At 54.0% G+C, this 26,424-nt stretch overlaps 3 protein-coding genes across 8 annotated transcripts in view; all 3 read right to left on the reverse strand.

Annotated features, from left to right (window-relative positions):
* Positions 1–7,754, reverse strand: part of C5AR1 (complement C5a receptor 1) — a 44,893-nt gene extending 37,139 nt beyond the window's left edge. The window contains exon 1 of the mRNA XM_049109118.1: positions 6,671–7,754. Coding sequence (XP_048965075.1) covers positions 6,671–6,775 — 105 coding nt within the window. The 5' untranslated portion in view covers positions 6,776–7,754. The remainder of the gene's footprint in view (positions 1–6,670) is intronic.
* Positions 7,755–7,897: 143 nt separating this feature from the next.
* On the reverse strand, positions 7,898–9,470 carry INAFM1 (InaF motif containing 1). Its single transcript, XM_025424527.3, has one exon. The coding sequence runs from the start codon at positions 8,627–8,629 to the stop codon at positions 8,195–8,197; it is 435 nt and encodes a 144-aa protein (XP_025280312.1). The 5' UTR covers positions 8,630–9,470; the 3' UTR covers positions 7,898–8,194.
* Positions 9,471–9,620: 150 nt separating this feature from the next.
* CCDC9 (coiled-coil domain containing 9) lies at positions 9,621–23,286 on the reverse strand. Of its 6 annotated transcripts, XM_025424516.3 has the most exons (15): positions 23,132–23,286; positions 21,432–21,505; positions 21,181–21,285; positions 19,245–19,391; positions 18,854–19,093; positions 16,783–16,866; positions 16,517–16,690; positions 15,533–15,714; positions 13,071–13,117; positions 12,833–12,965; positions 12,287–12,377; positions 11,918–12,200; positions 11,310–11,402; positions 10,247–10,296; positions 9,621–9,673 (listed from the first exon to the last, which is right to left on the reverse strand). In XM_025424516.3, the coding sequence occupies exons 2-15, from the start codon at positions 21,432–21,434 to the stop codon at positions 9,656–9,658; spliced, it is 1,650 nt and encodes a 549-aa protein (XP_025280301.3). In that variant the 5' UTR covers positions 21,435–21,505; positions 23,132–23,286; the 3' UTR covers positions 9,621–9,655. The 6 variants fall into 6 exon arrangements, with proteins under 6 accessions (XP_025280301.3, XP_025280300.3, XP_025280298.3 ...); XM_025424515.3 differs by lacking the exons at positions 9,621–9,673; positions 10,247–10,296; positions 11,310–11,402 and having other exon boundaries at positions 11,516–12,200; positions 19,290–19,391; XM_025424513.3 differs by lacking the exons at positions 9,621–9,673; positions 10,247–10,296; positions 11,310–11,402 and having other exon boundaries at positions 11,516–12,200.
* Between the last annotated feature and the right edge of the window lie 3,138 nt (positions 23,287–26,424).

The following is a 26,424-nucleotide window of genomic DNA, read 5'->3' on the forward strand; positions in this document are numbered from 1 at the left end:
TTGGGCTCCAATCTGGGTGTGGAGCCCGTTTTTTTATTAATTAATTAATGTAAAATAAATAATTTTTAAAAAGAATGGGCAGGGCACCTGGGTGGCTTAGTCGGTTAAGCATCTACATTCAGCTCAGGTCATGATCTCAGGGTCCTGGGATTGAGTCCTGCATCGGGCTCCCTGCTTAGCAGGGAGCTTGCTTCTCCCTCTCCCTCTGCCTGCTATTCCCCCTGCCTGTGCTCTCTCACTTTCTCTGTCAAATAAATAAATAAAATATTTAAAAATAATAATAATAAGATAATATAATAATACAACAGAAGGTACATTTTTTTAAGATTTTAAGTAATTGGGACACCTGGGTGGCTCAGCTGTTGAGCATCTGCCTTTGGCCCAGGGCGTGATCCTGGAGTCCCGGGATTAAGTCCCACATCAGGCTCCCTGCATGGAGCCTGCTTCTCTCTCTGCCTATGTCTCTGCCTCTCTCTCTGTGTCTTTCATGAATAAATAAATAAAATCTTAAAAAAAAATAAAATTTTAAGTAATCTCTCCACCCAACATGGGGATCAAACGTACAAACCCTGAGATCAAGAGCCGCAGACTGAGCCAGCCATGTGCCCCAAGATCAGAAGGTAGATTAAAGCTTAAGGTGCCAGGGGGAGGAAGAAATGAGTACTTATTGCTTAATGGGAATAGAGTTTCTATATGAATCCCATTTATGAGGGCTCTGCCCTCATGACCTAAGCACATCTCAACATACCAACTATGAAGGTTAAATTTCAATGTATGATTTTTGAAAGAACATTCAGTCCATAGCAATCACCACGACCATCATCATCACCGTAACTATCACCACCACCACCTTCGTCACCAACATTATCAGCATTACTATCATCATCATCCTCTTCCTCCTCCTCCTCATCGTCGTCATCCTGGCTGTCTTGGCTTGAGTTCCCTCAAAAGCAAACTCTTAGAGACCTTGAGTAGAGATAGCTTTTAAAGAAGGGGATTCTAGAAATCCTAAGTGAGAAATGTGACACAGGAAAGGGGAGAATTCTCTCTTTTTTTTTTTTTAGATTTCATTTTTTAGGGATGCCTGGGTGGCTCAGCGGTTGAGTGTCTGCCTTCAGCTCAGGTCATGATCCCAGGATCAGGGATCAAACCTCGCATTAGGCCCCCTGCATGGAACCTGCTTCTCTCTCTGCCTATGTCTCTGTCTCTCTGTGTGTTGCTCATGAATAAATACGTATCTTTTAAATTTTTTCATTTTTCAATAATCTTCCCCAATGTGTGGCTCAAACTCACAACCCTGAGATCAAGAGTCACGTACTCTGGGACTGAGCCAGCCAGGTGCCCCAGGAAAGGGAAAAATGCAATTAAAGAGTATGCTCATGAGTAGATCACGGTCAAGGGAAAGTGGGGCTTAATCTCACAGGGATCAGCTGAAAATCTAAGCAAAATGTGCCTCAAATTTGTCTCCATAGAGGAGATTGAGAAGCTGAGGCACTCGTCCAGCCACTGTCATGATCCATAGGCTAAGGGTTGCCATGGAAACATAGTTTTATTTATGTATTACTATATTACGAGTCTCAAACAAAGCTTTTTAGAAGTGCTTGTATTAGCTCTCATGGTTCTGTGGATGGGCTTCTGGACAGTTCTCACACAGGGCCTCTCACTCAGTTGCAGTCGGATGGCGGCTGGCACTGTACTCATCTGAAAGTTGGAGGGGGATGGATGTCCCAGGTGACTTGCTCACATGGTTGGCAGTTGCTTCTGGCTACCAAGTGGAAGCACAGCTGGGATTCTCAACCAGAGTGCCTACACTCGGGCTGTCCCTATGGTTTGAGCTGAGAAGCAAAACGAGCAGTGAAATGGGCACAGTTTAGAATCAGATCGCCCGGTTTTCATCTTCCCACTGACGTCTCCACCCGCCCCCCTCCCCCCCCACACACACACTTGCTGCTCTGTAAATTATTCCTTAACCTCTCTGGGGTGCCATATTAACATTAATGCCTCTTATTATACCATCCCTGCTCGGACGCCTGTACTTGAGTTCTCAGTTTCAGATTTGAGCACAGCATCCAAGTCCTACCATTCCACCTCCCACCTCACTCCCTGGCCTAGGCTGGGACACAACCAACTGGGCAGTTCAGCATACCCTTCAGAAGTCTCCATTGCATCCACCTCATCTCCTTGGAAGGAAGGTACTGCTCATCCCTTTACATCAAGCATATCATACCATGCAACTTGCTTGGCCAGTAGGATGAAGGCACACAGAGCACAGACATACTATTGTAGTGGGGCTCACACCTCTGCCATTATTATGAGAAGAACATTCCTGGGACACCCACGCTTTGGATGCACCTGCCAAGGCCAGCCAAGATCAACCTGCCCACAAACACCTGAGGAAGTCCAGTCAAGATCAGCAAGCCCCCCAACCATGCACAGCCCCAAACAACCAAGCCCCAGATAACCTCAGACATAAGGGAGAGGCCAGTTAAGATCAGCAGAGACTTCCAAACTCAATCAGCTGACCCTCAGCCAATCCCCCCATGCATGTGCTAAATAGACATCGTATATCACACACAGGTTTTGGTTCTTTATTGTCCAATGAGTGAACTATTACCAGCAGTATATCCACGGACTCATCATCATTACATAGCTGCAGTGTGACTATGTGACCACTAGATCATTTCATTTATGATCCATGGGCCACTTGGCAAGATGGTGCCAGGAATGTTGCAGGAAATTGTACCCAGAACCAGATGTTAAATGTACATGACCTGGAAGGCTAAAGGCAGTTTTACAACCATGTAAGTTTCAGGATGATGCGGTTGGGGGATTAACAGGCTTGAAAAGCCCATGCTTGGGACTTCCCATGAATCGGCTAGACTTCACCCAGATTCTTCCAGAAGCTAGATGACTGGTAACATTGCAACAGATCAAATGCAGAAGCAGCTATGAGCATCCAGTTGCTTCTATTGAGTGAGACATCAAGTATTCTCAAAAATGTGGGCAGCCCCGGTGGCTCAGCGGTTTAGCGCCACCTGCAGCCCAGGGCCTGATCCTGGAGACCCAGGATCGAGTCCCGTGACAGGCTCCCTGCATGAAGTCTGCTTCTCCCTCTGCCTGTCTCTGCCTCTCTCTCTCTCTCCCTGTGTCTCTAATGAATAAATAAAATCTTAAAAAAATATATTCTCAAAAGTGTGAAATCTTGCCACTCTTCTGATTAGATTTTTATTTTGGAAAACACATCATTTTTCATTTAAAATGTTGCTTATGTTAAAAAGCAAGGAGTTTCCAAATGTCCATCAACAGATGAAAGGATTGGGGTGCCGGGTGGCTCAGTCAGTTAAGCATCCGATTCTTTATTTTGGCCAGGGTCATGATCTCAGGGTTGCTGGATGGAGCCCTGCATCGGCTCCGTGCTGGGCATGGAGTCTGCTTAGATTCTTTCTCTCCCTCTACCTCTGCCTCTTCCCCCTACCTTGCTCGAGCTTGGTCTCAAAACAAACAAAAAATATGAATGGATAAACCAAATGTGATATATACATTCAATGGAATATTACTTGGCCTTAAAAAGGGAGGAAGTTCTGATACCTGATACTGCATGGATGAAACTTGAAACATGCTAAGTGGAATGAGACAGACACAAAAGGACAAATATTGGATGATTCCACTTATAAGGCACAGAGAACCAACAAGAGGCAGAAAGTAGACTGGAGGGGATCCCCGGGTGGCTCAGCGGTTTAGCACCTGCCTTCAGCCCAGAGCATGATCCTGGAGACCCGGGATTGAGTCCCACATCAGGCTCCCTGCATGGGGCCTACTTCTCCCTCTGCCTGTGTCTCTCTCTGTGTGTGTGTGTGTGTGTGTGTGTGTGTGTGTGTGTGTGTATCTATCATGAATAAATAAATAAAATCTTAAAAAAAATAGACTAGCGGTTACTTGGGGTTGGGGAGGCAGGAGAATGGGGAATATTGTTTTGTTTGATGGGTGCCAAGTTTCAGTTTGGAAAGATGAAAACATCCTGGAAAGGAATGGTAGTGATTCTTTTTTTGTTGTTTTTAAAGATTTTATTTATTTATTCATGAGAGACACAGAGAGAGGCAGAGACACAGGCAGAGGGAGAACCAGGCTCCCTGTGGGGAGTCCGACATAGGACTCGATCCCAGAACCCCTGGATCACGACCTGAGCCAAAGGCAGATGCTCAAACACTGAGCCACCCAGGTCCCCCGGTCCTCAATAATTTTTAAGGATGTAAAAAAAAATCCTGAGAGTAACAAGTTTGAGAACCTCTGCTCCATGATCAGCTGAGCTGAGCCTGAGCTAACTCTTCCTGACTCATCTCTGCAAGAATTGAAAAACTGATTAAAGGGCAAAATATGTAGTTTTACATTTCTTCTGGCCAAAGCAGACAGGCGACCTCTCGTGGAAATACAGAGTATTGCTTGGCGGCAAAAATTCTCAGTAATTTTGCAGAGGATAGATGGTCACACACGGACACAATCAAACACTCACATAAACTCTCACACAGACCCACATATGCACACGCATTCACACACACACAGCAATATGTAACACACACAAGAGACACAGCCTTACATTTGGACACATAGTCACACCCACATATGCACAAGATGCTAAAAATAGCACATGATTAACAAAGGGGACCTAGTAAATGACCACAGTTCTCTCTCTCTCTCTTTTTTTTTTTTTTTTGTAATGGAAAATGAGTTTCTTCCCAAAGCCATTAAATAAATGTTGAACAAGTAATTAAGATGAATCTAGGTTTGGCTGCATGCCCAATTACAGGCCCACAATCCCTTAGCAGAGTTCCTTGGGGACAGATGCATTTCAGAACGCAGAATTGTTCCAATTTTAGAAAGGTAATTCTGAACCAATGCTGTATTTTGCGTAACACTCCCAGGGGTCTGAGGCAGCCCCCTCCCCATCAGACGTGTTAATATTTTTGCAGCAAATCACGTGTGAAAATTCACACCAGAAGGAGATAGAGTGTGAATAACTCACATTAGTTGATCTGCCACCATGTGACACTGAGCCAAAAGTGGACACTGGACACTACCCCCACCAAAGAGATATTTTTTGGTTGTTACCACTTTTTCGAATTCGGAATTGTGGGTAAGGGACAAGAGATAATTATTAGCAGGCCCCTTGCACGTGCATCTTCGCACATTCCTGCTCTGATTGTAAACCTTGGATTCCAGGCCTGGGATAGGCGCGGGGAGGACGGCGACTCTTCGGCGCCCCCTCCTGGTAGTCCCACCCCTTGCAGTTCGGCTGCAGACTTGGGAGGTCCACCAGCTTGGGCCTCATCCAGCGATGGGTCCTGATTGGTCTAAACCTTCGGAGTAATCCCGCCTTCACTTGCCAGGGAGTGGATGAACCCACGCCTTGACCAACCGCACCTGACGGCCCTTGGCACAGGCATTGGGTCCAGGTTTGTCAAGTGACCGGCGCTGATCCAATCAAATCAAAGGAAAGCCCTTCGGCGCGCCAAGAGGGGCCAGGCCTCCATCTCTCCAGGGATGGGAATGAGTTCACCGGTCCCTGGGTCTGTGGGCACTCCGCGAAGCCGCTTGAGGATGAGGTTGACTCTATGCACAGAAAGAACTAGAAACAGTTTATGGTGCTGTTCAGCTCTCCTTTTAAGGGATCCTGCTGCTGGGGGGCCCAGCTGTCCAACAGCGCCACCGCAGTGGTGCCAGGGCCATGCTTCCCCGCGGCTCCTCCCAATCACACACACACACACACACACACACACACACACACATTTTGACCACCCACTTTTCCCCCCAGGCCACCAACTTGATCTAGCCACCACTGTCCACCATTGTCCCTCACCTGAACGGCGGCAGCGGCATTCCCCCCCACCCCCCCACTCCCCCCCCCCCAGGCTTCCACCCTTGCCCCCCAGAGCTCATTCCCACCCACCCTTGCCCCCCAGAGCTCATTCCCACCCGGCAATGAGAGAGTCCTGTTAACACCTAAGTTGGCTCTCCCCCTCCCCAGCTCACAAACCTCTCATGGCTTCACCTCACTCAAAGTAAAAGCCAAAGTCCTCACCGTAGCCCGAGGCCCTGCACAATCTGCCCCCCTTCTATCTCTGGGCTCAGCTTCTCCTGCTCTCTCCATCACTCACTCTGCTCACTCCCTGGCCTCTCAGTGCTTCCTTGAACAAGCCGAGCACCTGAGCCTCGAGGCCACCACCCTTGCTGTTCCCACTTCCTGGAACACACTTCCCTCAGAGATCTGCATGCCTTGCCCTCGCTTCTACCCAGTGACCAACAACTCCATCATTCCCTGTCACCTTTACCATGATTATTTTCCTCCTTGGTGCTCCTTATGACCAGACATAACATATATCTAAGTTACTAGTCATATTTTTTTGCCTGTCTCTCCAGGGATAGGTCCGCTCCCTTGAGAGCAGAGAGTCTTGCTTGTTTCAGAGCTGTGACCCTGGTGCCTAAAATAAGGCCTGGCACATAGTAAAGGCTCAAAAAATGCTTTTAATTACTGCAAAATTAACAGACCCGCAGCAAAAGAGAGACACAGAGAAACCAAGGGACGGGGAGAAACAAAGCTGGGGAGAAGAGGGCCGGAAGCTAGAGAGAGAGACCAGTGGGGACAGAGATGCAGCAGTCTCCACCCCCAACTCACCACTTGCTGGTGTCCAGAGCTCTGGGCTGACTCCATATCCCTTGGGATCCAAGCTATGTTTTTTTTAATCCCTGAGGGACAGAGGTGGGTGGAGAGAAAGAACATGTGATGCTGTTCTGTTCGAGAGGCTGCAGATCACTAGTTTATTTAATCCTCACAAACACTGTAAGAGTAGTAACTGACATCTTCATCTTACAGGACCAGGAAGGTTGAGTAACTTGCCCAAGGTCACACAGCTAGCGAGAGGAAGAGTGGGGATTTGAATCTGGGCATCCTGGCCCCAAAGGCAGTGCCGTTCACCATCACCTGTGCTAACTGTAAAGCGGTGCTGGCTTTCTGAGTTCCCCTTCGGTCTGGAGACACCCTCTGGGAAGTGGTGCTGGAAGGGTAGAAAGAAGGAAGGAGGGTAACCAGAATGACATTCTCAGCCCGGTCCGTATCCACAGATGTCCTGGCCTGAGGGAGGAGGCTCAGCTTCACTCTCCTGGGAAAGTCTCCAGTTCAAAGACAGAAAAACCACTTCCTGTGTACAGGGTCCCATGCCCTGCCCAGACCCAGGTCTCAGTCTTCTGAGTGGGAAGATAGATTCAACTATCTTTGACTCTTTCAGCAGGACTCAAGTTCCTCTGCTTCGGTTTACCAGGAGCATTCCAGACCAGAGGCTGTAGTCGTCTTCAAAGGCAGCACAGTGCTGGTAACTTCTGTGATTTCCATGGAGATAGAGAAGCCCACTACCACTGCTGTCCACCCTCATCTCTCAGAGCCCAAGAAGAAGGCCTCATCCCCTCCCAGCAGCATCCCAACATCTCAGGGTGACTTAGCTCCTGTTCCTGACATTATAATTATACTAATCACAATCCCCAACACCCAAATTCTTGCCAAATCATCCCACTTTTCCACTCATCTCCTGTGCTGTAACAGGAGGGCAGACCTGCTTCTCCTCAGAGGCCCTTGTCTTCTGCCCCAAGTACACAGAAAGCTGGCAAGTCCTTCACACTGTCTGACCTTCAACTGCCCTGTTGCAGATAAGCTTCCTCTCCTCATCCCAAAACTACACGATGGTGGTGGGAGAGAAAAGCCCCCGCTCCCCGCCTGCCCGGGTCAAGGGAGAATCCACCCAAACCAACCAGCATACGAGAGACAAAGATCAGACGCCAGGAAGGCCTTCCCCTCACAAACTTGAAAAGGGAGGCATCTCGCAATGAAATACAACAAACACAGCACCAAGCAGTTGGGGCTGGAGTTTATTGCAGGGGACGCATGGACACAGAGATTCAGAGAGGAGAGGGTGGGCTGTGGGCTCTGTGCTCAGAATCCTACGGAGGGTGTCAGGAAGCGTCAGGATGGGGTCTGCCAGATGGCGGAGGAGGACCCCGGCCTGACGGCAGAGGAGCAAGGCCCCGGACCAGCTCCCCTTGGCCCCCCATTCTTCTGGATGACGGCTCCGGAGACGCTAGGCGGTATCATGAGGAGGGACACCGGGCTCTCGAGGGCTGGCGATCCAGCTTGGGGCGGGAGACAGGGTTACCCGGGTCCTCGCCCCCCCACGGCCTCCGGCGTCTCTCTGGGTGTCTGGCGGCTCGGGCGGCGGCTGGGGTCGCTGTGGCGGCGGCGGCGGCGGCGGCTGCGCGGCAGCTCGAGCTGGGGTCGCGGCCCGCCGGGGGCTCCCAGGAGGCAGGAGACCGAGGCAGCGGCGGGCGCCGGGGCGGGCGGCGCGCCCGGGCGGGCGGCGCACGGAGGGGACAGCGCGCTGGGCGGCGGGCCGGCGGGCCCCGCGGGGGGCCGCGTGGGAACCCAGATGAGACCGTAGTAGACGGCGAGCAGCACGGCGGCCAACGAGACGCAGAGAAAGTAGGCGCAGACCGGGGCAAGGCGCAGCCAGCGGCCGCGCGGGCCTTCGCTCAGCCCGGCGCCACCCGGGCTCTCGCCGCCGCCGCCCACGCAGCTCGTGCCCCGCATCCCCGCAGCCCACTCGGCCCCGCGCAGCGGCCCGCGCAGGCCCCGCCCCCTGGGCACGCCCCCTCCCCGGGCCCACCTCCTCGGAGGACCGCCTCCGCGTTGAGCCTCCCTCGTCCAACCCCGCCCCCGCCAGCATGGCCACGCCCCCCGAGGGGGCGGGTCTCCCGGCCGCGCGCTCTGGGCCCGCCCCCTCTCGTCCTCAGCCAATCATTAACAAGCTAAGGCTCAACTAGCGTCCTGACCCCACCCTCCACTTAGCTCTGACCCCGCCCCAAGTGGGCAAAGGCAGCTCTCAGCGTCGGCCAGGCTTAAATGCAAGCCCGCCCAGCGCGTAGCCGCGCCCTCCTCTCTCTGCCCCCCTACCCCTAGCCGTAACCCCGTCCCCTCTTGGGACTCAGACTTCTCCCAGGCATCTAAGCCCGCCTCCAAGCCCCACGGCCTGGCCAGGTTCAGGCCTTACAAAGCCCTCCTATCCTTAGCCGCAGGCTCGCTCCTCTTCTATCTCACCTTTCCCCAAATCAAACTCGACTGGAGCATTCGAAGGCACCCTCTCTTACTGGATTCACGCTCTCTAGCCCAGGCTCCACCCCTTTCCTCCGCCTCGCTCCACTGGTTCCAGCACCTTACTGAACACGCCCTCGACCGAGGGCTGCACCCCACGCCCGCATTAGGAACTCCCGTCTAAACCGGCTCTCGCGGCCCCATGCTACGGCTCAGGCCGTGCAGTGTTCTAACTCCATCCAGCAGAACTCTAGCCTCGTCCAGGCGTTCTAACCACGCCCTTCACAAGACCTCCTCTGGATTTAGTGTCCTGAGGTCTAAACACACCCCGAAGCCCCAGCTCGGCCCCACAACCCTTCCCCAACTCCTCCCCGCCACCCTCAATTTCTCCCACTCCCTAAAGCCATGGGATCCAGAGCGGTCTCCAGGGAGGAGAGAGCGCAGCCTGGAAATCCAGACTAACCCCCTCCTGCCGCCCCCACCCCATCAAGGCGGGGAAGCTTCAGTCCCCTCCCAGCAGCGTCTTCAGGAATTCGGGGAGGCCTGCAGGGGGGGGGAGGGAAGACGTATCAGGGGAGTGGAGGAAGGAAGACCCCTTCCTCCCGCCTCTTCCGCCACGGAAAAGCCCGCCAAGCACAGCAACCCAGCCTGCCCTGCCAGAAACACAGTTCAAAGGTTAGCGGAAGCACTGCGTTTAATCAGAGACCGAGCCGGTGGCCGAGGAATTCCAAGTCCCGTGGAAGAGTCACCGGCTATTTGCCATGCCCCAGATGTAAACTCCAGGAGGCGGGAATCTAGGCCTGGGGCCTGGCACCCAGTCCCCGCACCCCCCCATGGCTGCCACGAGGTGGGTAACTGGGGGGTGTCTTAGCCCTCCCGGTGCCACGGCGCCCCCGAGGCGAGAGACGACCACCGCCCCGGTCCCACCCGGTTCGCTGTCCCTGGCTCCGCCCCCCTTACATTTAACCCTCTCCTGGCGGGAGTGTGACGGAAGCAGAGGACAGAGGAGCGAGGCGGCGGGAGGTTAGTGCAGAGCGCGGAGGCCCCAGGCGGCGGGCGCGGTCAGCGGGCGGCCCCCGGTGGCGGGGCGGCCGCCATCACCTTGCAGAAACGCACCCTCTGGAAGTCTGTGATCTCCGCGGCCTCCTGGCCCTCGGGGCCCGCCTCTGGGGAGAGAAGGGGCAGTCAGCGGAGGGGACAGTCTTCCCCCACTCCTTCCGGACACCCCCACCCCGTCTAGTTCCGTCTCTTATCCCAACTGAGCCTGGCTTCAGGCGTCCTGAGTAAAGTGGTTTATGGGCCTCGGGCTCCTTTAATATTCCCCACAAGCTGCATGCACCCCACCAGAACCCTGTCTGCAATGGAAGAAATAATCTGGGATGGCCAGATTGTGGTCACTCGGCCAACATGTAGCCCAAAGACAGTCCCTGGGCACGCTGCCCTCACCTGCCACCTTAAGCACGGTACTGTCGCACCCAGCCACACCCACCCTCACGCTCCCATGGGCATAAACTAACTCAATCGCACCTGCCCCATTGGACCTGCCCCCCCTGCCCCTTGGCCACCTGAACTCTGACCAGATCTTCCTTGGCTCTGCCCCAAACCCTAACCTCGCTCCTGGGGAGGTGAGGTCCCTGCTTCCAAACCTGGTTTGCACTGAGGGAGGTGGAGAGATGGGGTTGGGCCCAACATTCTAATGGGGTCTGCATTTCTATTCTAATTTACCTTGCTTCATTAGACCTCAGAATTCCAATCCTGCCCAGAGCAAAATCCGCAAACCTGCCATGCTCTCCATTCTTACTTTTGATCTATTTCAATTTCTCATCCTGCCTTCAGCCCCGCCCTTTGAAGCTAGACCCACCCCTTGAAGCTAGCCTCACCCCATTACTTTTAGATTACATCCCCAAGCCCCTGGGGCCCCTCTAAATCCTAATCCTATCCTGGCTCCACCTCCTTACCCGCAGGCCCCCCTCCATTCAATTCCCCAGCACCCCAGAGGTCCTCCACTTCACTGCACCCACCCTGACCTTAGCACCATAGCCCCACCCCCAGGTCCACTGCTACCCCTACCCCACACACCCAGGTCCCCTCTATCCTACTCTCCCCAAACCCTCCCCTCAGCCCCAGAGGGAGAAAAAGGAAGGAAGGAGGCCATCTCAGGCCCCATCCACTCCCCCACCTGGAGCTGCCTCAGACCCTTCCTCTTCAGCTTTCTGGGTTCCTGGGAGGCTGGGCCCACTCTCCAGGGAGGCAGGGGCTGGCTGGTCACCTCCTGGGGAAGGGGGAGGCCCAGTCAAGCCCTTACCCCACCAAATATCCACCCCACCCTGAGAGAGAAGGCCCTGGGGGAGTGAGGGTGTTCAAGGACACACTTGGGGAATATCATTTGAGGACGTGAATTCTTTATTGGGGAGGGGGATCTGTGGCCCAGAGCAGGGGCAGGATCTGAGGGGAGGGCATTCCAGAGACAGGCCTGGACTGTCCTCCCTAGCCTCCAAAGTGGTGGGGCACACGGGGTCCTGGGGCCCAGCCCCTCACGGTCCCCCCTGCACGCGCACACACACACAAGCAGCAAGCTTCATGCATTTCCAAAAGGCCAGGCCTCACCCGGAGACAGGGCATCAGCCGGGTGGGTGTTCTGGGGAGAATTCAGCTCCATCTCTTCACCCCAGTCAGACACAGGCTGGTGGTCCCCAGGGGGCAAAAAGGGGCTAGAAGGTGTGGCAGGGGCTTGGGGAAGTGGCAGGGGCTCCTCTGGCCTGAAGGGCTCTTTGTCAGCCTGCTCACCGGTGGGGCTTCCGGTGGGGCTTCCAGTGGGGCTTCCGGTGGGGCTTCCAGTGGGGCTTCCAGTGGGGCTTCTGGTAGGGCTTCCGGTGGGGTCAGCCTCTTGGGGTTGATGGTCTTGGGCTGGTTGTTCTTCCTCCTCCTCAGCCTCTTCTTCCTCCTCGATCTCCTCCTCCTCACTCACGTCTTCCCACTCCTCATCCTCCCCCTCGTCCTCCTCCCCCTCGTCCTCCTCCCCCTCATCCTCAGGGGGCCGGTGGGCAGGAGGAGCTGGGGTCTCAAGTAGCTGTGGGGAACACAAGGTAGGTCGGGGAGAGGGTGTGGGCCCTGAGCACCCCCAGGCCCCCTGCCCAGAGATGACAGCCACCCTACCTGTGTGGGCGCCTCCTCAGGTGGAGTGGGCTGTGAGGCCTCAGGGGCTGGGGACACCACCTCCTTCGTCTCCCAGCGGTCATCATGGTCACTGGAGGGAACGGAGGAAAGGGGTCAGGCCCAGGTGGACAGGAAGGAGCTTCCCGCCTCTGGGTCCTCCCCAGAAAACAACTACAAAATTCAACTTGGGGCGCAAGGGGCCTGCAGATTTCCAGGTGAGGATCCAGCATGTTCGAGTGCTGAGGAGAAAATGGTGGGTGTGTGTCCCCAGGGGTCAGAGACAGACAGACGGAAGGGGGGCCAGGTGGCAGAAGACGTGTGAGAGGGGACAAAGGGAAAGACGGAGGTAAAGCAAAGAGCCTAGGCCCCAACTCCCCCAGAGCAAGAACCTGACCCAGAGAGAGACAAGTACCTGAGAACAGACAGGGAAGAGACAGCACAGACACACCCACACACACACACAAGTCAGAACCACCAGAGGCAGAGCCCAACAGCCCTGCTGGAAGCATGGGGGTCTACACACGCCAGGGGAAGGGGTGCCCCCACCTGTAGGCACGAGGGGCTGCCTTGGTCTGGGGTCGGCTATTCTTCTTCTTCCTGCGGCTGACCTCAGCTTTGTGCTGGGACAGGAACTCCCTGAAAGTGGGGGGCTTGGGGGGCCGAGTCCAGGCCTGATCATCTGCAATAGAACCCAGGAGGAATCAGGGATGGGGGCCATGGCACAAACCAATCCCCAGGCCTGGCCCTGCCAGCTGCCCCACCCCACCCAAGGACACCCACTCACCGTAGCGGTGAGATGGTTCAAGGGCAGCAGCTGGACCATCCTTGAACCTGGGGAAAAGAGAAAGGGGGTGAGTACGCAGCTGGGAGAATAGTGGGAGCAAGAGGGGTGGGGAAAGATGTGGGCTGAGATCAGAAATCAAGGTCACAGAGGGAAACACTGATTAGAAGGCAGACAGGTGATGGACAAGAGGCAAACTTGACACTGTAGTGACAGATAACAGAAAGAAAAAACTCAGTAACTGACCAAAACAAAAACAGCAAGTACATGATCCCCAGCTTCTGGTGTGGCCTCAATTCTTTTTTTATTATTATTAGTTTTTTTTTATTATTATTTATGATAGTCACAGAGAGAGAGAGAGGCAGAGGCACAGGCAGAGGGAGAAGCAGGCTCCATGCACTGGGAGCCCGACATGGAATTCGATCCCGGGTCTCCAGGATCGCGCCCTGGGCCAAAGGCAGGTGCCAAACCGCTGCGCCACCCAGGGATCCTGTGGCCTCAATTCTTATCACTGTCTCCCATCTCCCCAGATAAGCAGTCTCCTACCACACAGAGCTCCTGCCTCAGGGCCTTTGCACCTGCTGCTCCTGGAACACTTCCACAGACCTTTCAGTGGCCTGCACCTCACTTCCTCCAGGCCCCAGCTCAGATTCTCCTAGACACTGGTCTAAAATAATCACATTATTATATATATCACCAAGGTCTAAAACAAGACCCTCTGTTCTCTATACTTTCTTTCACTGTTCTTCATAACCTGCACTGGATCTATTACTGAATAGATCCTTTCCAACTAGACTCTAGCTTCCCTGAAGGCAGAAGCATTTTGTTCACAACTACATCCCCATCACCTGTCATGACACAGAGAAGGGACTCAATACATTTGCTGATGGAGGCACCTGGGTGGCTCAGTCAGTTAAGCACCTGCCTTGGGCTCAGGTCATAATCCTGGAGGATGGAGCCCCACATCAGGTGTCCTGCTCAGCGGGGAGCCTGCTTCTCCCTCTCCCTCTGCCCTTCCCCCGCTTGTGCTCGCTCTCTAATAAATAAAATCTTTAAAAAGAATGCTGCTGAAATCAAAGCATGCATTCATCAATGAGACTTGCTGCAGACTACTTTGGGGACATTTTATCATTCTTAACCCTGAGAATGTCTCCTAAAAGCCTTAGAAAGATCAGGTAGGATATCCATGCAAAGTATTTCTCGCACTTGTGCAAGCTTGGCTCACAATCCACAAATAAATGCTCTGACCACTGGGCACACACACACCACCCTCTATCTCCAGCGAGTGCCAACAATAAAAGTGACTGGCATGAAAACTTCCAAAGGGTGCGGGATGGCTGGGTGGCTAAGTTGGGCATCTGACTCTTGATTTCGGCTCAGGTCACGATCTCAGGGTCGTGGGACTGAGCCCCGTGTGGGGCTCTGTGCTCAGCAGGGAGTCTGCTTGAGGATTCTCTCTCTCCCTCTGCCACTCCCCCTGCTTGCATGTGCTTTCTCTCTCAAATAATTAATGAATTAAACCACAACTGCAGATCTTATGATTGCTGTTGGCTGGCTCTGGTACAGAAGTTGGCCTTTTTGTCAATGACACAAGGGTATAGCTTTGCTTTAAGTTGGACTAACTGGATGCTTCCCAGGACCTGAAAGAGGACACAAGTAGGACAAGGATAACAGTGGCACCTGGATAGGGAGTTTGGGTTTGGGGGGCTGCGGTTTGAAAGTGTAATCACTGTTAGCAATTCCTCACGCCTTCTCCATTTAGAATTTCCATCTGTACCCTTAGCCAGGGCGCCACTGCAGTACCATCAACTGGAGCTGTGTAATGTCCCGCCCCAATAATGCTGGGTCTGTTGCTAACAGAATGGGAAATATGTCCACCTCCCTCCTGCACATCTGCCAATGCCATGACCAGCACTTCTCCAGAGGGCTGCTTCTGCCTGAACCCCAGTATGAGCCCACATGGAGCAGAACTGAGTTCAGCCTAGAAGCCAAGCCTAGCTGGACCCAAAGCTTAGAGCCCAGCCTGGATCAGCCAAACCCAGCTGACCTGTAAACAGATGAGGAAAAAAATGGCTTTCAAAAGAGAAAAAAGGGGTGCCTGGGCGGCTCAGTCAGTTAAGAGTCTGCCTTCAGCTCAGATCATAATTCTGAGGTCCTGGGATGGAGCCCACATCGAGCTCCCTGCTCAGAGGGGAGCCTGCTTCTCCCTCTCCCTCTGCTGCTCCCCCTGCTTGTGGTCTCTGGCTTGCTCTCTCTCTCAAATATATAAGAAAAAGGAAGAGAAGGGAAGAGGTTTTATATGCCAGGGATTTGTTAGTGGTTATGCAACACAATGATTGCTAATTGATACACAAGGTAGGACGAGAGAGAGAGAGAGAGAGAGAGAGAGAGAGAGAGAGAGAGAAAGGAGTAAGTCAGGGTGAAGGTCAAGGAGCCAGACAAGAGCGGACAAAGGGGACACTCACATCCCATCGGTCTTCTCAGCATCCCACTCCCGCCGCCACTGGCCGGTGGGCTTGCGGTGTCTCTGCAGCCGTTCCTGGTCGATCTTTTCCCTCTCCTGCTTCCAGCGCAGATACTCCGACCGCTCCCGGCCCGTCATGGAGAGCGTCATGTCGCCAGCGCTGCCCAGGCCGGCCCGGCGGCCCTGCCCACACCAAGAAAGGCAGTCAGAGCCCCATTCCACAAGCCAGCCCACTCAGTCTCACCCCCGTGCCCTCTGGGCTCAGACACAGGGCCACGTTCAAGGTCACACAAGAAGAAGGTGACGGGGTAGGGATCAGAACCAGGTCAGCTCACGTGGCATCTCCTCAGAGAGACCATCCCAGGGCACTGCTCTCTATTCCCTCTCGCTGCAAGGTTTTTCTTCACAATGCTTCACATTACCCAACACCTTACTGTATGTTCGTTTATATGGCTCCCTACAGAATCTACTTCAGGGCAGGGGATTTGCCTTAAGACTCAGCCCCAGCACCTATGTTGGCATCCCACACCCAGCAGGTCCCAGTAAGCATTACTGACGCTAGCCAGAGCAGAGCGTACAGCACCTAAAAGCATCATAAAGCTGTTGTTCAGAGAAAAGAGCTATGGTCCCCGCTCAAGAAGGGACCATTAGCCTGGGGCTGAATATGAGGTGTGGGGGCCCCTGGGTGGCTCAGTGGTTGCGTGTCTGCCTTCGGCCCAGGGTGTGATCCCAGGGTCCTGGGATCGAGTCCTGCATCAGGGTCTCCGCAGGGAGCCTGCTTCTCCCTCCTCCTATGTCTCTGCCTCTCTCTCCATGTCTCTCATGAATAAATGAATTAAAAAAAAAAAAAGATGGGGTGGGGAGGCCACCCCTCCCTGCTTGGCCTGGCACTCAGGCACACCCTCAATCAAATGTATGCTGCAGAAAGGACAGAATGGCTGCAGAGCGGTAGCGGACCTGGGGTGCCCCAGCTGCCAGCACGCACCTGCCGCTCCTGCTCCAGGCCGCAGCGCACCCGCTCAAAGTCAGGCCCCCCCCAATTGCGCCCGTGCCGGCGGCTGCCTTCCCGGCGGTCCCGCTCAGGCTCCTCCAGGGGACCACTGCGCCGCCGGGGGTCATCCAGGAAGTTCCGCACAGGGTTGGGCTCCAGCACACCTTCCTACGGGCACAGGGAGTAGGGGTGGGGGTTGGAGGGCGCCCTGAGGCCCAGGCGGCTCCACCCCACCACCGGGACGCCTCCCCGGCACTGACCCGCTGGTTGCGCTCATACTCCGCAATCTTCTCCATCTCCTCGTTCATCTTCTCGATGTTCTGCCGCCGCCGCTCCTCCCACTCCTGGTGGCATGTAGAAGAGAGACGCTGGGGTGTCAGGAAGATGCTAACAACGCTGGTGTTTGTTAGCATCTGCGCAGAGTGACCACGGCAGGCCTGAGTCTCTCTCTGTAGACAGGCCTGCTGGCAAGGCCGGCTCCTGACTGGCATCTGGGAACTTGACGCCCAGAACATTCCTGGGCAATGGTTAACTATAAAGGGGGCCTAAAGTGCCTTAGCTGCCTGTGCAAGTGGCAGGGTACATGCTGAACGTACCGAACGACTGCTTTCCTTCTGGTGTCTGGGATTTGCATGTGTACGAGGCAGAGAGGACCTGTGTGACCACCACCCAACAAAAACCCCAGGGACTTGGTCTCTAGGAAGTCCCCGTGGACAGCCCTTCACGTGTGTTGTCACAATTCAACACTGGAGGAATTAAGGACACTGTGAGGTGTGACTGCATTCCACAAGAACGTTCGGGAGCCTACATCTGAGCTCCTCCAGACATTGTCCTGTGCACCTTCTTTGTTTGGTTTTGCATCATAATAAATCTTAGCCATCAATCTTTCTAGGAAAACAATGAACCCTACAAAGGAGCTGGGGACCCCAACACTCCATAGCTGCACAGAAATTATCCCAAAAGCAACAATAACTTAGGAGGTGGCAGGGTCCTGCTTCTCCCTCTGCCTGTGTCTCTGCCTCTCTCTCTCTCTGTGACTATCATAAATAAATAAAAATTTAAAAAAAAAAAAAAAAAAAGGGATCCCTGGGTGGCGCAGCGGTTTGGCGCCTGCCTTTGGCCCGGGGCACGATCCTGGAGACCCGGGATCGAATCCCACGTCGGGCTCCCGGTGCATGGAGCCTGCTTCTCCCTCTGCCTGTGTCTCTGCCTCTCTCTCTCTCTGTGACTATCATAAATAAATAAAAATTTAAAAAAAAAAAAAAAAAAAAAAAAAAAAAAAAAAAGGAGGTGGCAGGGTGACGACCCACACACACAATCCATTCTCCCCTCTTCCGTGGTAACAGAATTTTAAATGAGCACACGGCCAAGTTGCTGGAGAAGACGTTTTCATTCCCAGGGCTCAACATACGGGAGAGAAACTTCCACCTTGGTTAAGCCATGGTGTTCTGAGGTCTTTTGGAGACAGCAGCTTTAACATGTGCAAACATCCATAAGTAACATTCCTCAAGCACTTGAGCATTATCAGGATTTCCACGCCCCATGTCCCAGAATACTGGTGATAACCTTGAAACCTGATTATTATTCCCCTGAGAGCCTAGGAGATTCCAGAGGAAGTGAGTTGCCCAGGGACAGGGAACTAATCAAACAGAGTTGACCCCAAGTCCAAGGCAGGCTCAGAGCCCCTGTGCTAGACAGCCTCCCAGCCTGCAGATCTCACGCCAGGGCGGTAGAGCAGTCACAGTAAGACATCACTGCTCCCCGCAAATAAATCCAGGCTACGAGACAGAACAAGAGAGACGGGGGTGCATGTATACTGGACAGAAACATTTCACTAAAAAGAGAGAACAAAGACATAGGTCAACAGAAGGTAGGAAGGGGTGGCAAGTATGCACCAGACAGCAAAAAAAGGGCGATAAAGAGACAGGGAGGGGCAGCCCGGATGGCTCAACAGTTTAGCTATGTCTTCAGCCCAGGGCGTGATCCTGGGGTCCCAGGATGGGGTCCCGGGATTGAGTCCCGCATCGGGCTTCCTGCAAGGAGCCTGCTTCTCCCTCTCCCTCAATCTCTCTCTGTCTCTCTCTCTGTCTCTCATGAATAAATAAAATCTTAAAACAAAAAAAATTTTTTAAAAAGAGAGACAGGGAGAGTCCACTAAGCACGAGTCAGGGGAGGGAGGGAGGAATAGGAGAGAAAGAGCTGATGGTAGGGCTCACATACAGAAAGATGGACAATCGGACACTCGGAAATGGGTGTTTGAGAGCAGAAACCAGGAGGAAGGAGACAGTAAGAGCCTCAGCCAGAGGACTCCAGCCTGTTCCAGGCTCCTACCTTAGATTTGCGGTCAGCCACTGAGGTATCTCCAGCTCCAGAAAGATGAGGGGACCCTCGGCCCCGGCCTCTCCGGCCATGGCCCCCAGCTCCTCCTCGAGGCTGCTCCCCGCAACTGTCCTCCCAGCTGCGGGCTGCCCGGCCCATGCCTGCCCGGCCTCCATGTTGGGGGGGCATCCGGCCTCCCTTGCTGGCCCCTGGGGGCCGTGGGGTCCCGGGAGACCTTCGAGAGGTCTTCTCCTGGAAGAGGGGAGGGAGGAAGAGCACAGTGACTGGAATGCAGAAGCAAGGACAGCCCAGCTCAGAGGGCAGCTGCAAGATTTGAGGCTGCCCGGAAGGCTGGGGCAGCTGGGGGGGGGGGGGAGCTCTCAGGCCTCAGGTCTCAACTTACCCCGTCCCTGTCCTGATGAGGCCCCCAACCCAGTGTGGAGCTCACCGCCTCAACTGCCACGTTCTCCTTCTCCACTGAGCGGTTCTTCCGGGGCGCTGTCACGGCTACTCCCTCGAGTTCGGCTTTTTTCCGGTCCTCCTCAATCTCCTGGAAGCAAACATCAGCAGGAAGAGTGTCAGGGGACTGGTGCCCGCTGCATTCCCACAGCCCCCTGAGCTCCTCTCAAGACCAGCCACCACCTGAGCCTCTCTCCTGAAATTCTGACAAGACAGGTGGTCACTTCAGCACCTTCCCCTTCACACTACCCCACTGGTTCCCTGCTCAGAAACCTCCTGTGGTACCCACCTCTGAGTAAGAGCCAAAAGTTTCCCTGCAGATTACGTGGCCCTACGGGGTCTGGCCTTGTTACCATTCTGACCTTATCCCCCATCCTCTCCCCTTCTTGTCCCCCTTGCTCATTCTGCCTTCTCACTGTTCCTAGAACGTACTAGGCTCTGACCCACCTCAGGGCCTTTGTACCTCTGCTGAAAACACTCTTCCCCCAGAGAGCCTTCAGTCCCTCACCTCCTTCAGACTTTAATATTTTATTTATTTATTTATGAGGAACACAGAGAGAGAGAGAAGCAGAGACACAGGCAGAGAGAGAAGCAGCCTCCATGCAGGGAGCCCGACGTGGGACTCAGAAATCCCAGGACTCCCGGATCACACCCTGGGCCGAAGGCAGGCATTCAACCACAGAGCCACCCAGGCGTCCCTTCCTTCAGGTTTCGTCTCCTTCTCAGAGAGGCCTTCCCTGACCAACTTACAGAAACCACCTACCCCACCATTCTCATGGCCCTTCTCCTGTTCACTGCTTGACCTTGTATGTACTTTGCCTATTGTCTGCCTTCCCCTTTGCAACAGAAACTGCCTGAGGACAGGGATATCTGGCTGTTTTGTTCACTGATTTATAACCCAAGCCTAGAACAATTTGTGATATACAACAGAAACTCGACATAATGCTTTTTTTTTTTTTCAAGTAAATGAATGAATGCATGAAAAATGAATAAGTGAAACCCACTCTTTCTTCCAGGTTCTTTCTTAGGAACAGCCTCATCAACTGCTCTGTCACTTGTGACAAGGACCTGGGCCACATCTTGGCCCTTCCCTTCTCCTCCCCATCTCTGCCACCACCTGTCATTGAGTCCTCCCAACAGCCCTATCCCAGGCCTGGGACCTCTTCTCCTCGCCAAGGTCCCTGCCTCAGCTTCCTCCTTGGTCTCTGGGCTCTGATATCGACTCCTCCCACCCATCACCACACAGCACCCAGGGGGCTCTTCCTAAAAGGCTATTCTGACCAGATCCCACTCCTGCTCAAAACCCTCCATAGTTCCCCAGTGCTCTCGAGAAAAAGTCCAAATTCTCAGCCTGGCTGCCAGGATCAATAGCCCTCCACTGACCTTCCAACACTAAGCTCCAAATTTCTGCACAAACTGTTCCCTCTCCTCTTTTCAGCTAGCTAACTCAGCCTTCAGGTCTCAGAATCTCTTCCTCCAGGAAGTCCTCCCTAATATCCCCCAGACTGGGTGAGGAGACCCCTCTGGGACCTCCAAACCCCTGAACTCCTGCAGCCCAACCCAGCCCACTCTGGGTCATCACTGCCTGAAGCAAGGTCTGCGCCCCCACAGGACTGTGAACTCTGGAAAAACAGGGTCAGGGCTGTCTCAGTCATAGCTATGTCCCCAGTAACACTAAGCCTAGGAGTGAAAACCCTGGCAAGTATTCATGTATGAATGATGGGATGATGGAATGAAGGAAGGAATGGCAGGCTTAGGTCTTTGGTTTTTATCCTGAAAGTGATGGGGAGCCATGAAAAGGTTTGAAGGAAGGGAGAGGTGAGCGAAACTCACTGCGGGGAGGAGAGGGGATGGGGTCTCCCAGGGCGGGGCTAGGGCACCTGGTAGCGCCGGATGAGGGCCTCATTCTTTCGCCGAAGAGCCTCGATCCTCTTGTCCAACTCAGCATCTTTCTCCTCCTTCGATTTCAGATCCAGTGTGGCTGACTGAGAGGAGGAGACAGTTGAGAGACAGTAAGAAAAACCTACACCCACTCCGGCCCCATTCGATCCAGGATCTGAATCTTGGGTCCCCTCCTCACAAGCCCCGGAACCCAAAGCTCAGATTCCAGAAACCCCACTTTCCATCTCACCATTCCGCTGGCTAGGTGGGGCCAGGGTCCCAGCAAACTTCCCCTGCACAATCTGGACACAGCACAGGGGGTTCCTGAGGGCAGAGGGAACAGAAAGAACTAAGGCCAATGCCTCCTTAGTCGGCTTCCATCTCACCCTTACTGGGGACTCCTCTCAAAAACATTTGCACATAAACACCACCACCCGCATCCCAGAGAATTCTAGCCCTCACTCCCACCGCCTTTTCTTGTACTACCTCAGCCCTGACCTGGAGAAATGTACACTCCGCCATTTGTACCCACCCATTCCCCACTTCAACACTAGTCACGCCCACCTTGGGAAAGTTCTGGTCCCACCCTACCGCTTAAGGAAACATCCAACACTGCTCCCTTCCAAAGGAAGATTCTATCTAGTTCAGCCTCCACACCCCAGTGCTGGGAGTTTCAACCCAGGGCCTCCATCTCCAGAGAGCTTCAGATACATCCTCTCATCCCCAGTCTGTACAAGAAGATTCTAGGCCCACGTTCCTGGGTCCACTCTGGTCCCGCTCCATCCCCGAGAACATTCTAAATCCACCTTTTTCCCAGGAATGTTTCAGAATCGTCCATAACTCCACCCTCAAAATACGTTCGAACCCTACGCCTACAGGTTGCCCTGACCCTGGGAGAACCCTTTAAGCCCACACCTCCCTCTGGGATGTCCTAGTCCCGCCCCCAACATCCCGAAGAAGGTGCCGCTGCCTCCGCAACAACCCCGCAAAGGAAACTGGCCCAGTACTCACTAGAGAGGCTTCCTGGGCCTGGCTCAACCACCCCACAGAACTTCCCGGCCGGCGCGCGCCTTTGCAGGGAGAAGCTCCAGCCTCCACCCTGTCGGAAAGGCCACGGCCCCAGCCCCCGCCGGGACCAACTTTGCGGCCCCGCCTTTCCCACTAGGCCTCTAACCCCGCCCACAGGCGCATCCAGAGTCAGGCCCCGCTTCAGACTTTCCCAGCCAGCCCCTCGGCCCCGCCCCCTCGCCCCAGGCAGAAGCCTGAACCCGCCCCCCGCTCCTCGCGCTAGTCCGTCGGCCCCGCCTCCGCTTTGCCCAGCCCAGCTCCCAGCCCCGCCCCCTGCCTCCCAGCCCCGCCCCCTCGCGGCAGGCTATGGCCCCGCCCCCGGCGCCCCTGGCCGAGGTCCTGGCTCCCGCGCCAGCTTCTGCGCCGACACTCTGACCGCGCCCCTGGCTCCCGCAAAACTTTCTGGCACCACCCCCCAGCATTCCCCGCCGACAGCCCTGGCCCCGCCCCTGCCACCCACAACTTCTGAGTCTAGCCTCCGCCTTCGCGTCTGCCTCGGCAGTCAGGGCCGACCACCAGGGCCCACTTCCAGCTCGGGCAAAACTTTCTGGCCCCGCCTCCAGCACGTTCAGCCAGCGCCCCGGCCCCGCCCCCTAGCTCTCCCGGCGGCATTGGTCCCCGCCCCGCCTCCCTGTGCCCACCCACGCCCCCGCCCCGCCCACAGCCCGGCCCGCCAGCGCCCGGCCCACCCGCCGCCGTCCCGCCCCGCCAGCGCGCCCCCAGCCTCCCATGTGGGCGTCCCGTCCCCGCCCCCCGCAGAGTACTCTGGCCCCGCCCCCGCGGCCTGCTCGCGGCCCCGCCCGCGCCCGCGCCCGTTCCCCTCACGTGGGGCGCCAGGCCCCGCCCTCTCCGGGCGCGCTCCCGGCCCCCTCCCCCGGTCACCTGTCCCGGAGACCCCGCGGCGTCCGCGACTCCGGCTCCGTCGGCCTCCGCGTCCGCAGCTCCCGGGCCGCGCGCGTCACTTCCCGTCCGCACCACGTGAAGGGGGGAACTAAAGAGAGTCACTTCCGGTCCTGCCGACCCGTTTCCGGGAGCCTTAAAGGCGCCGCGCCCCCGCGGGTGCGGGCGGCGTGTGTCTAGGTGGTCCTCGAGAGTGTTCTGGAAGCTTGCTCCACTTGGTTTGGCCTAGATTACCTCCTTGCGGGGAAAAGAGACACTATCCTCTCCCTGGCCTCTACAGGCTCCCTCTTCCTTCCCATAAATAGGTTCTGGGCCCTGGGCAATGACTCCTGGAAGCCTCACCTGCCAGACTTGTGCTGGGGTGGGCTGGGGGGAGCCCCTCACCCTCCTGCAATGAAACCTTAGTTGTAGAAGCTTAAAATTTCCAACCGTTAGAATCTTTCCTTCATTCCGCAAATCTGCATTGAGTGCCAAGCTTAGGGGAGGTGAAGTGCCTGGGGGGAGGAGGGGAGTCAAGGCGATGCACAAGGCAGACCCCATCCCTTCCCTCAGGAGGGGAGGCACAATTACATGTGAAATAACAGAAATAGAAATGTGGGAGCTACCTTGCAGAGGGGTAGAAGGAGAGGCCTCAGGGTGAGAGGCAGGGGCTGCCCAGAGCGCACACAGCCTGTGCAAAGGCCCTGTGGTGAGTGAGCTTAGTGCATTCCAGGAACTGGAAAAAGCTCAGAGAGGAAGCCACTGGATTTGGCTACAGAAGGCAGGGGGATTACTTGCATTAACCAAAAATTCGTTGCGATGAACCTGTCGTCACAATTGATAAAAAGTGGGATCCCTGGGTGGCGCAGCGGTTTGGCGCCTGCCTTTGGCCCAGGGCGCGATCCTGGAGACCCGGGATCGAATCCCACATCAGGCTCCTGGTGCATGGAGCCTGCTTCTCCCTCTGCCTGTGTCTCTGCCTCTCTCTCACTGCGTGCCTACCATAAATAAATTAATTAATTAATTAATTAATTAAAAAAACAAAACAATTGATAAAAAGTTGGGGATCCCTGGGTGGCTCAGTGGTCTGGCGCCTGCGGTGGCCCCAGGGCATGATCCTGGAATCCCGAGATCAGGTCCCGTGTCAGGCTCCCTGCATGAAAACTGCTTCTCCTTCTGCCTGTGTCTCTGCCTCTCTCTCTCTGTCTCTTTTGAATAAATAAATAAAATCTTAAAAAAAACAATTGATAAAAAGTTTTGACAATTATAAGTGTGGGCAGACAAGATTCCCTGAGGTTGCTGGTCATTTTATCTTGTCATTTAAAACTGGCAAAGTAGGGATCCCTGGGTGGCGCAGCGGTTTGGCACCTGCCTTTGGCCCAGGGCACGATCCTGGAGACCCGGGATCGAATCCCACATCGGGCTCCCGGTGCATGGAGCCTGCTTCTCCCTCTGTCTGTGTCTCTGCCTCTCTCTCTCTCTCTCTCTCTGTGTGACTATCATAAATAAATAAAAATTAAAAAAAAAATCTTAAAAAAAAAATAAATAAATAAATAAAACTGGCAAAGTGGAAGTACCTACTAATCCCTCATTCCTTATAAGGTTACTGTATATATATATATATATAGTTACTGTTAACAGCCTTTCAAAGAAGCTCTCTGCATATATAACTGAATTTCTTGGGATCCCTGGGTGGTGCAGGGGTTTAGCGCCTGCCTTTGGTCCAGGGCGTGATCCTGGAGACCCGGGATCAAATCCCACGTCAGGCTCCCAGTGCATGGAGCCTGCTTCTCCCTCTGCCTGTGTCTCTGCCTCTCTCTCTCTCTCTCTCTCTCTCTGTGTGTGTGTGACTATCATAAATAAATAAGTAAAAAATAACTGAATTTCTTATGACTCCCCAAATACCTGCCAAGTTCACTACATGCTTCTTTAGTTCTTTACTCATATGTCAGCTCCACTTAGGGACCTCTCTTGAAGCCACCTGTTTGAAAATTGCAAAACCTCCCATTACAATTCTTCTTCCCACTGTTTTTCCATTTTACTGTTCACCCTCTGAACTCACCAAATGTTTTACTTACTTATCTTGTTTTCTGTCTCCTCCACCGTATCTTCTTCTTATAACCTGCTGTGTCCCCAGTGCCTCTAACAATACCTCATGCATAGTAAACTCTCCAAGAAAATGTGTTTATGAATGGGTGAATCTTTATTACAACTATATTCTCCTTTCCTATAAAACAAAAAGCGTATATACTACACTGAGATTATAGATCTTTATTTTAACAATGGATGACTGACAACCTTTAAAACTGCTGTGTGAGGGGCACCTGGGTGGCTCAGTTGGTTAAACATCTGCCTTCAAAAAAATAAAATAAAAAAAAATAAACATCTGCCTTCAGCTCAGGTCATGATCTCAGAGTCCTGGGTTGGAGACCCACATTGGGCTCCCTGCTCAGCAGGGACTCTGCTCCCTCTGCCTCTGTCCCTTACCTCGCTCATGCTCGCTCGCTCACTCTTTCTCTCTCTGTCTGAAATAAATAAGATCTTTGGGGGGGGAAAAGGGTATTTAAAAAAAGTTAATTCACATTACATCTTTTCAGTAAAAATAAAGCATGGTAGGGGATCCCTGGGTGGCGCAGCGGTTTAGCGCCTGCCTTTGGCCCAGGGCGCGATCCTGGAGACCCAGGATCAAGTCCCACGTCGGGCTCCCGGTGCATGGAGCCTGCTTCTCCCTCTGCCTATGTCTCTGCCTCTCTCTCTGTGTGTGTGACTATCATAAATAAATAAAAATTTTTTAAAAAATAAAGCATGGTGGACACAGGTAGTTTAGGGCTTGTAGTTCATACAAAGCTGGAAGCCCTCTTGAAAAAGAGAATAAAAAATGTTAAAAAAAAAAAAAAAAAAAGTTATAAGACAGGAGCACCTCCCAGGGGGTTGGACAGAGCCCTGGCTCTGTTGGATGCAGCATCTGGAGGCTCCCACTTCATTTGCCTGGTGGCAAAGCCACCTCTGATGGTATCATATCAGCAAGAAAGTTGTGCCCACTTTCACTCCCCCAAGCAAGGCCTGAATGCATGTTTCCCCACAGCCTCACTGACACGATGTTTTGTCACTTTTGATCTTTGCCAATCTGATGGCCCAAGGGTGGCGTAGACTGAGTCACTTCTCCCCTGGCGAAAAGTGACATTTTCATACACATTCATCTATGCATATATCCATTGCTTGTGGGGGTGGAGAGAAAGAGGGATGCTGAAAAGTACAATAAGATTCTGTCTCTGCTTGCATCTGTGTTGTAATGT

Source organism: Canis lupus, chromosome 1 (assembly GCF_003254725.2).
Source record: "Canis lupus dingo isolate Sandy chromosome 1, ASM325472v2, whole genome shotgun sequence".
Taxonomy (NCBI): Eukaryota; Metazoa; Chordata; class Mammalia; order Carnivora; family Canidae; genus Canis; species Canis lupus.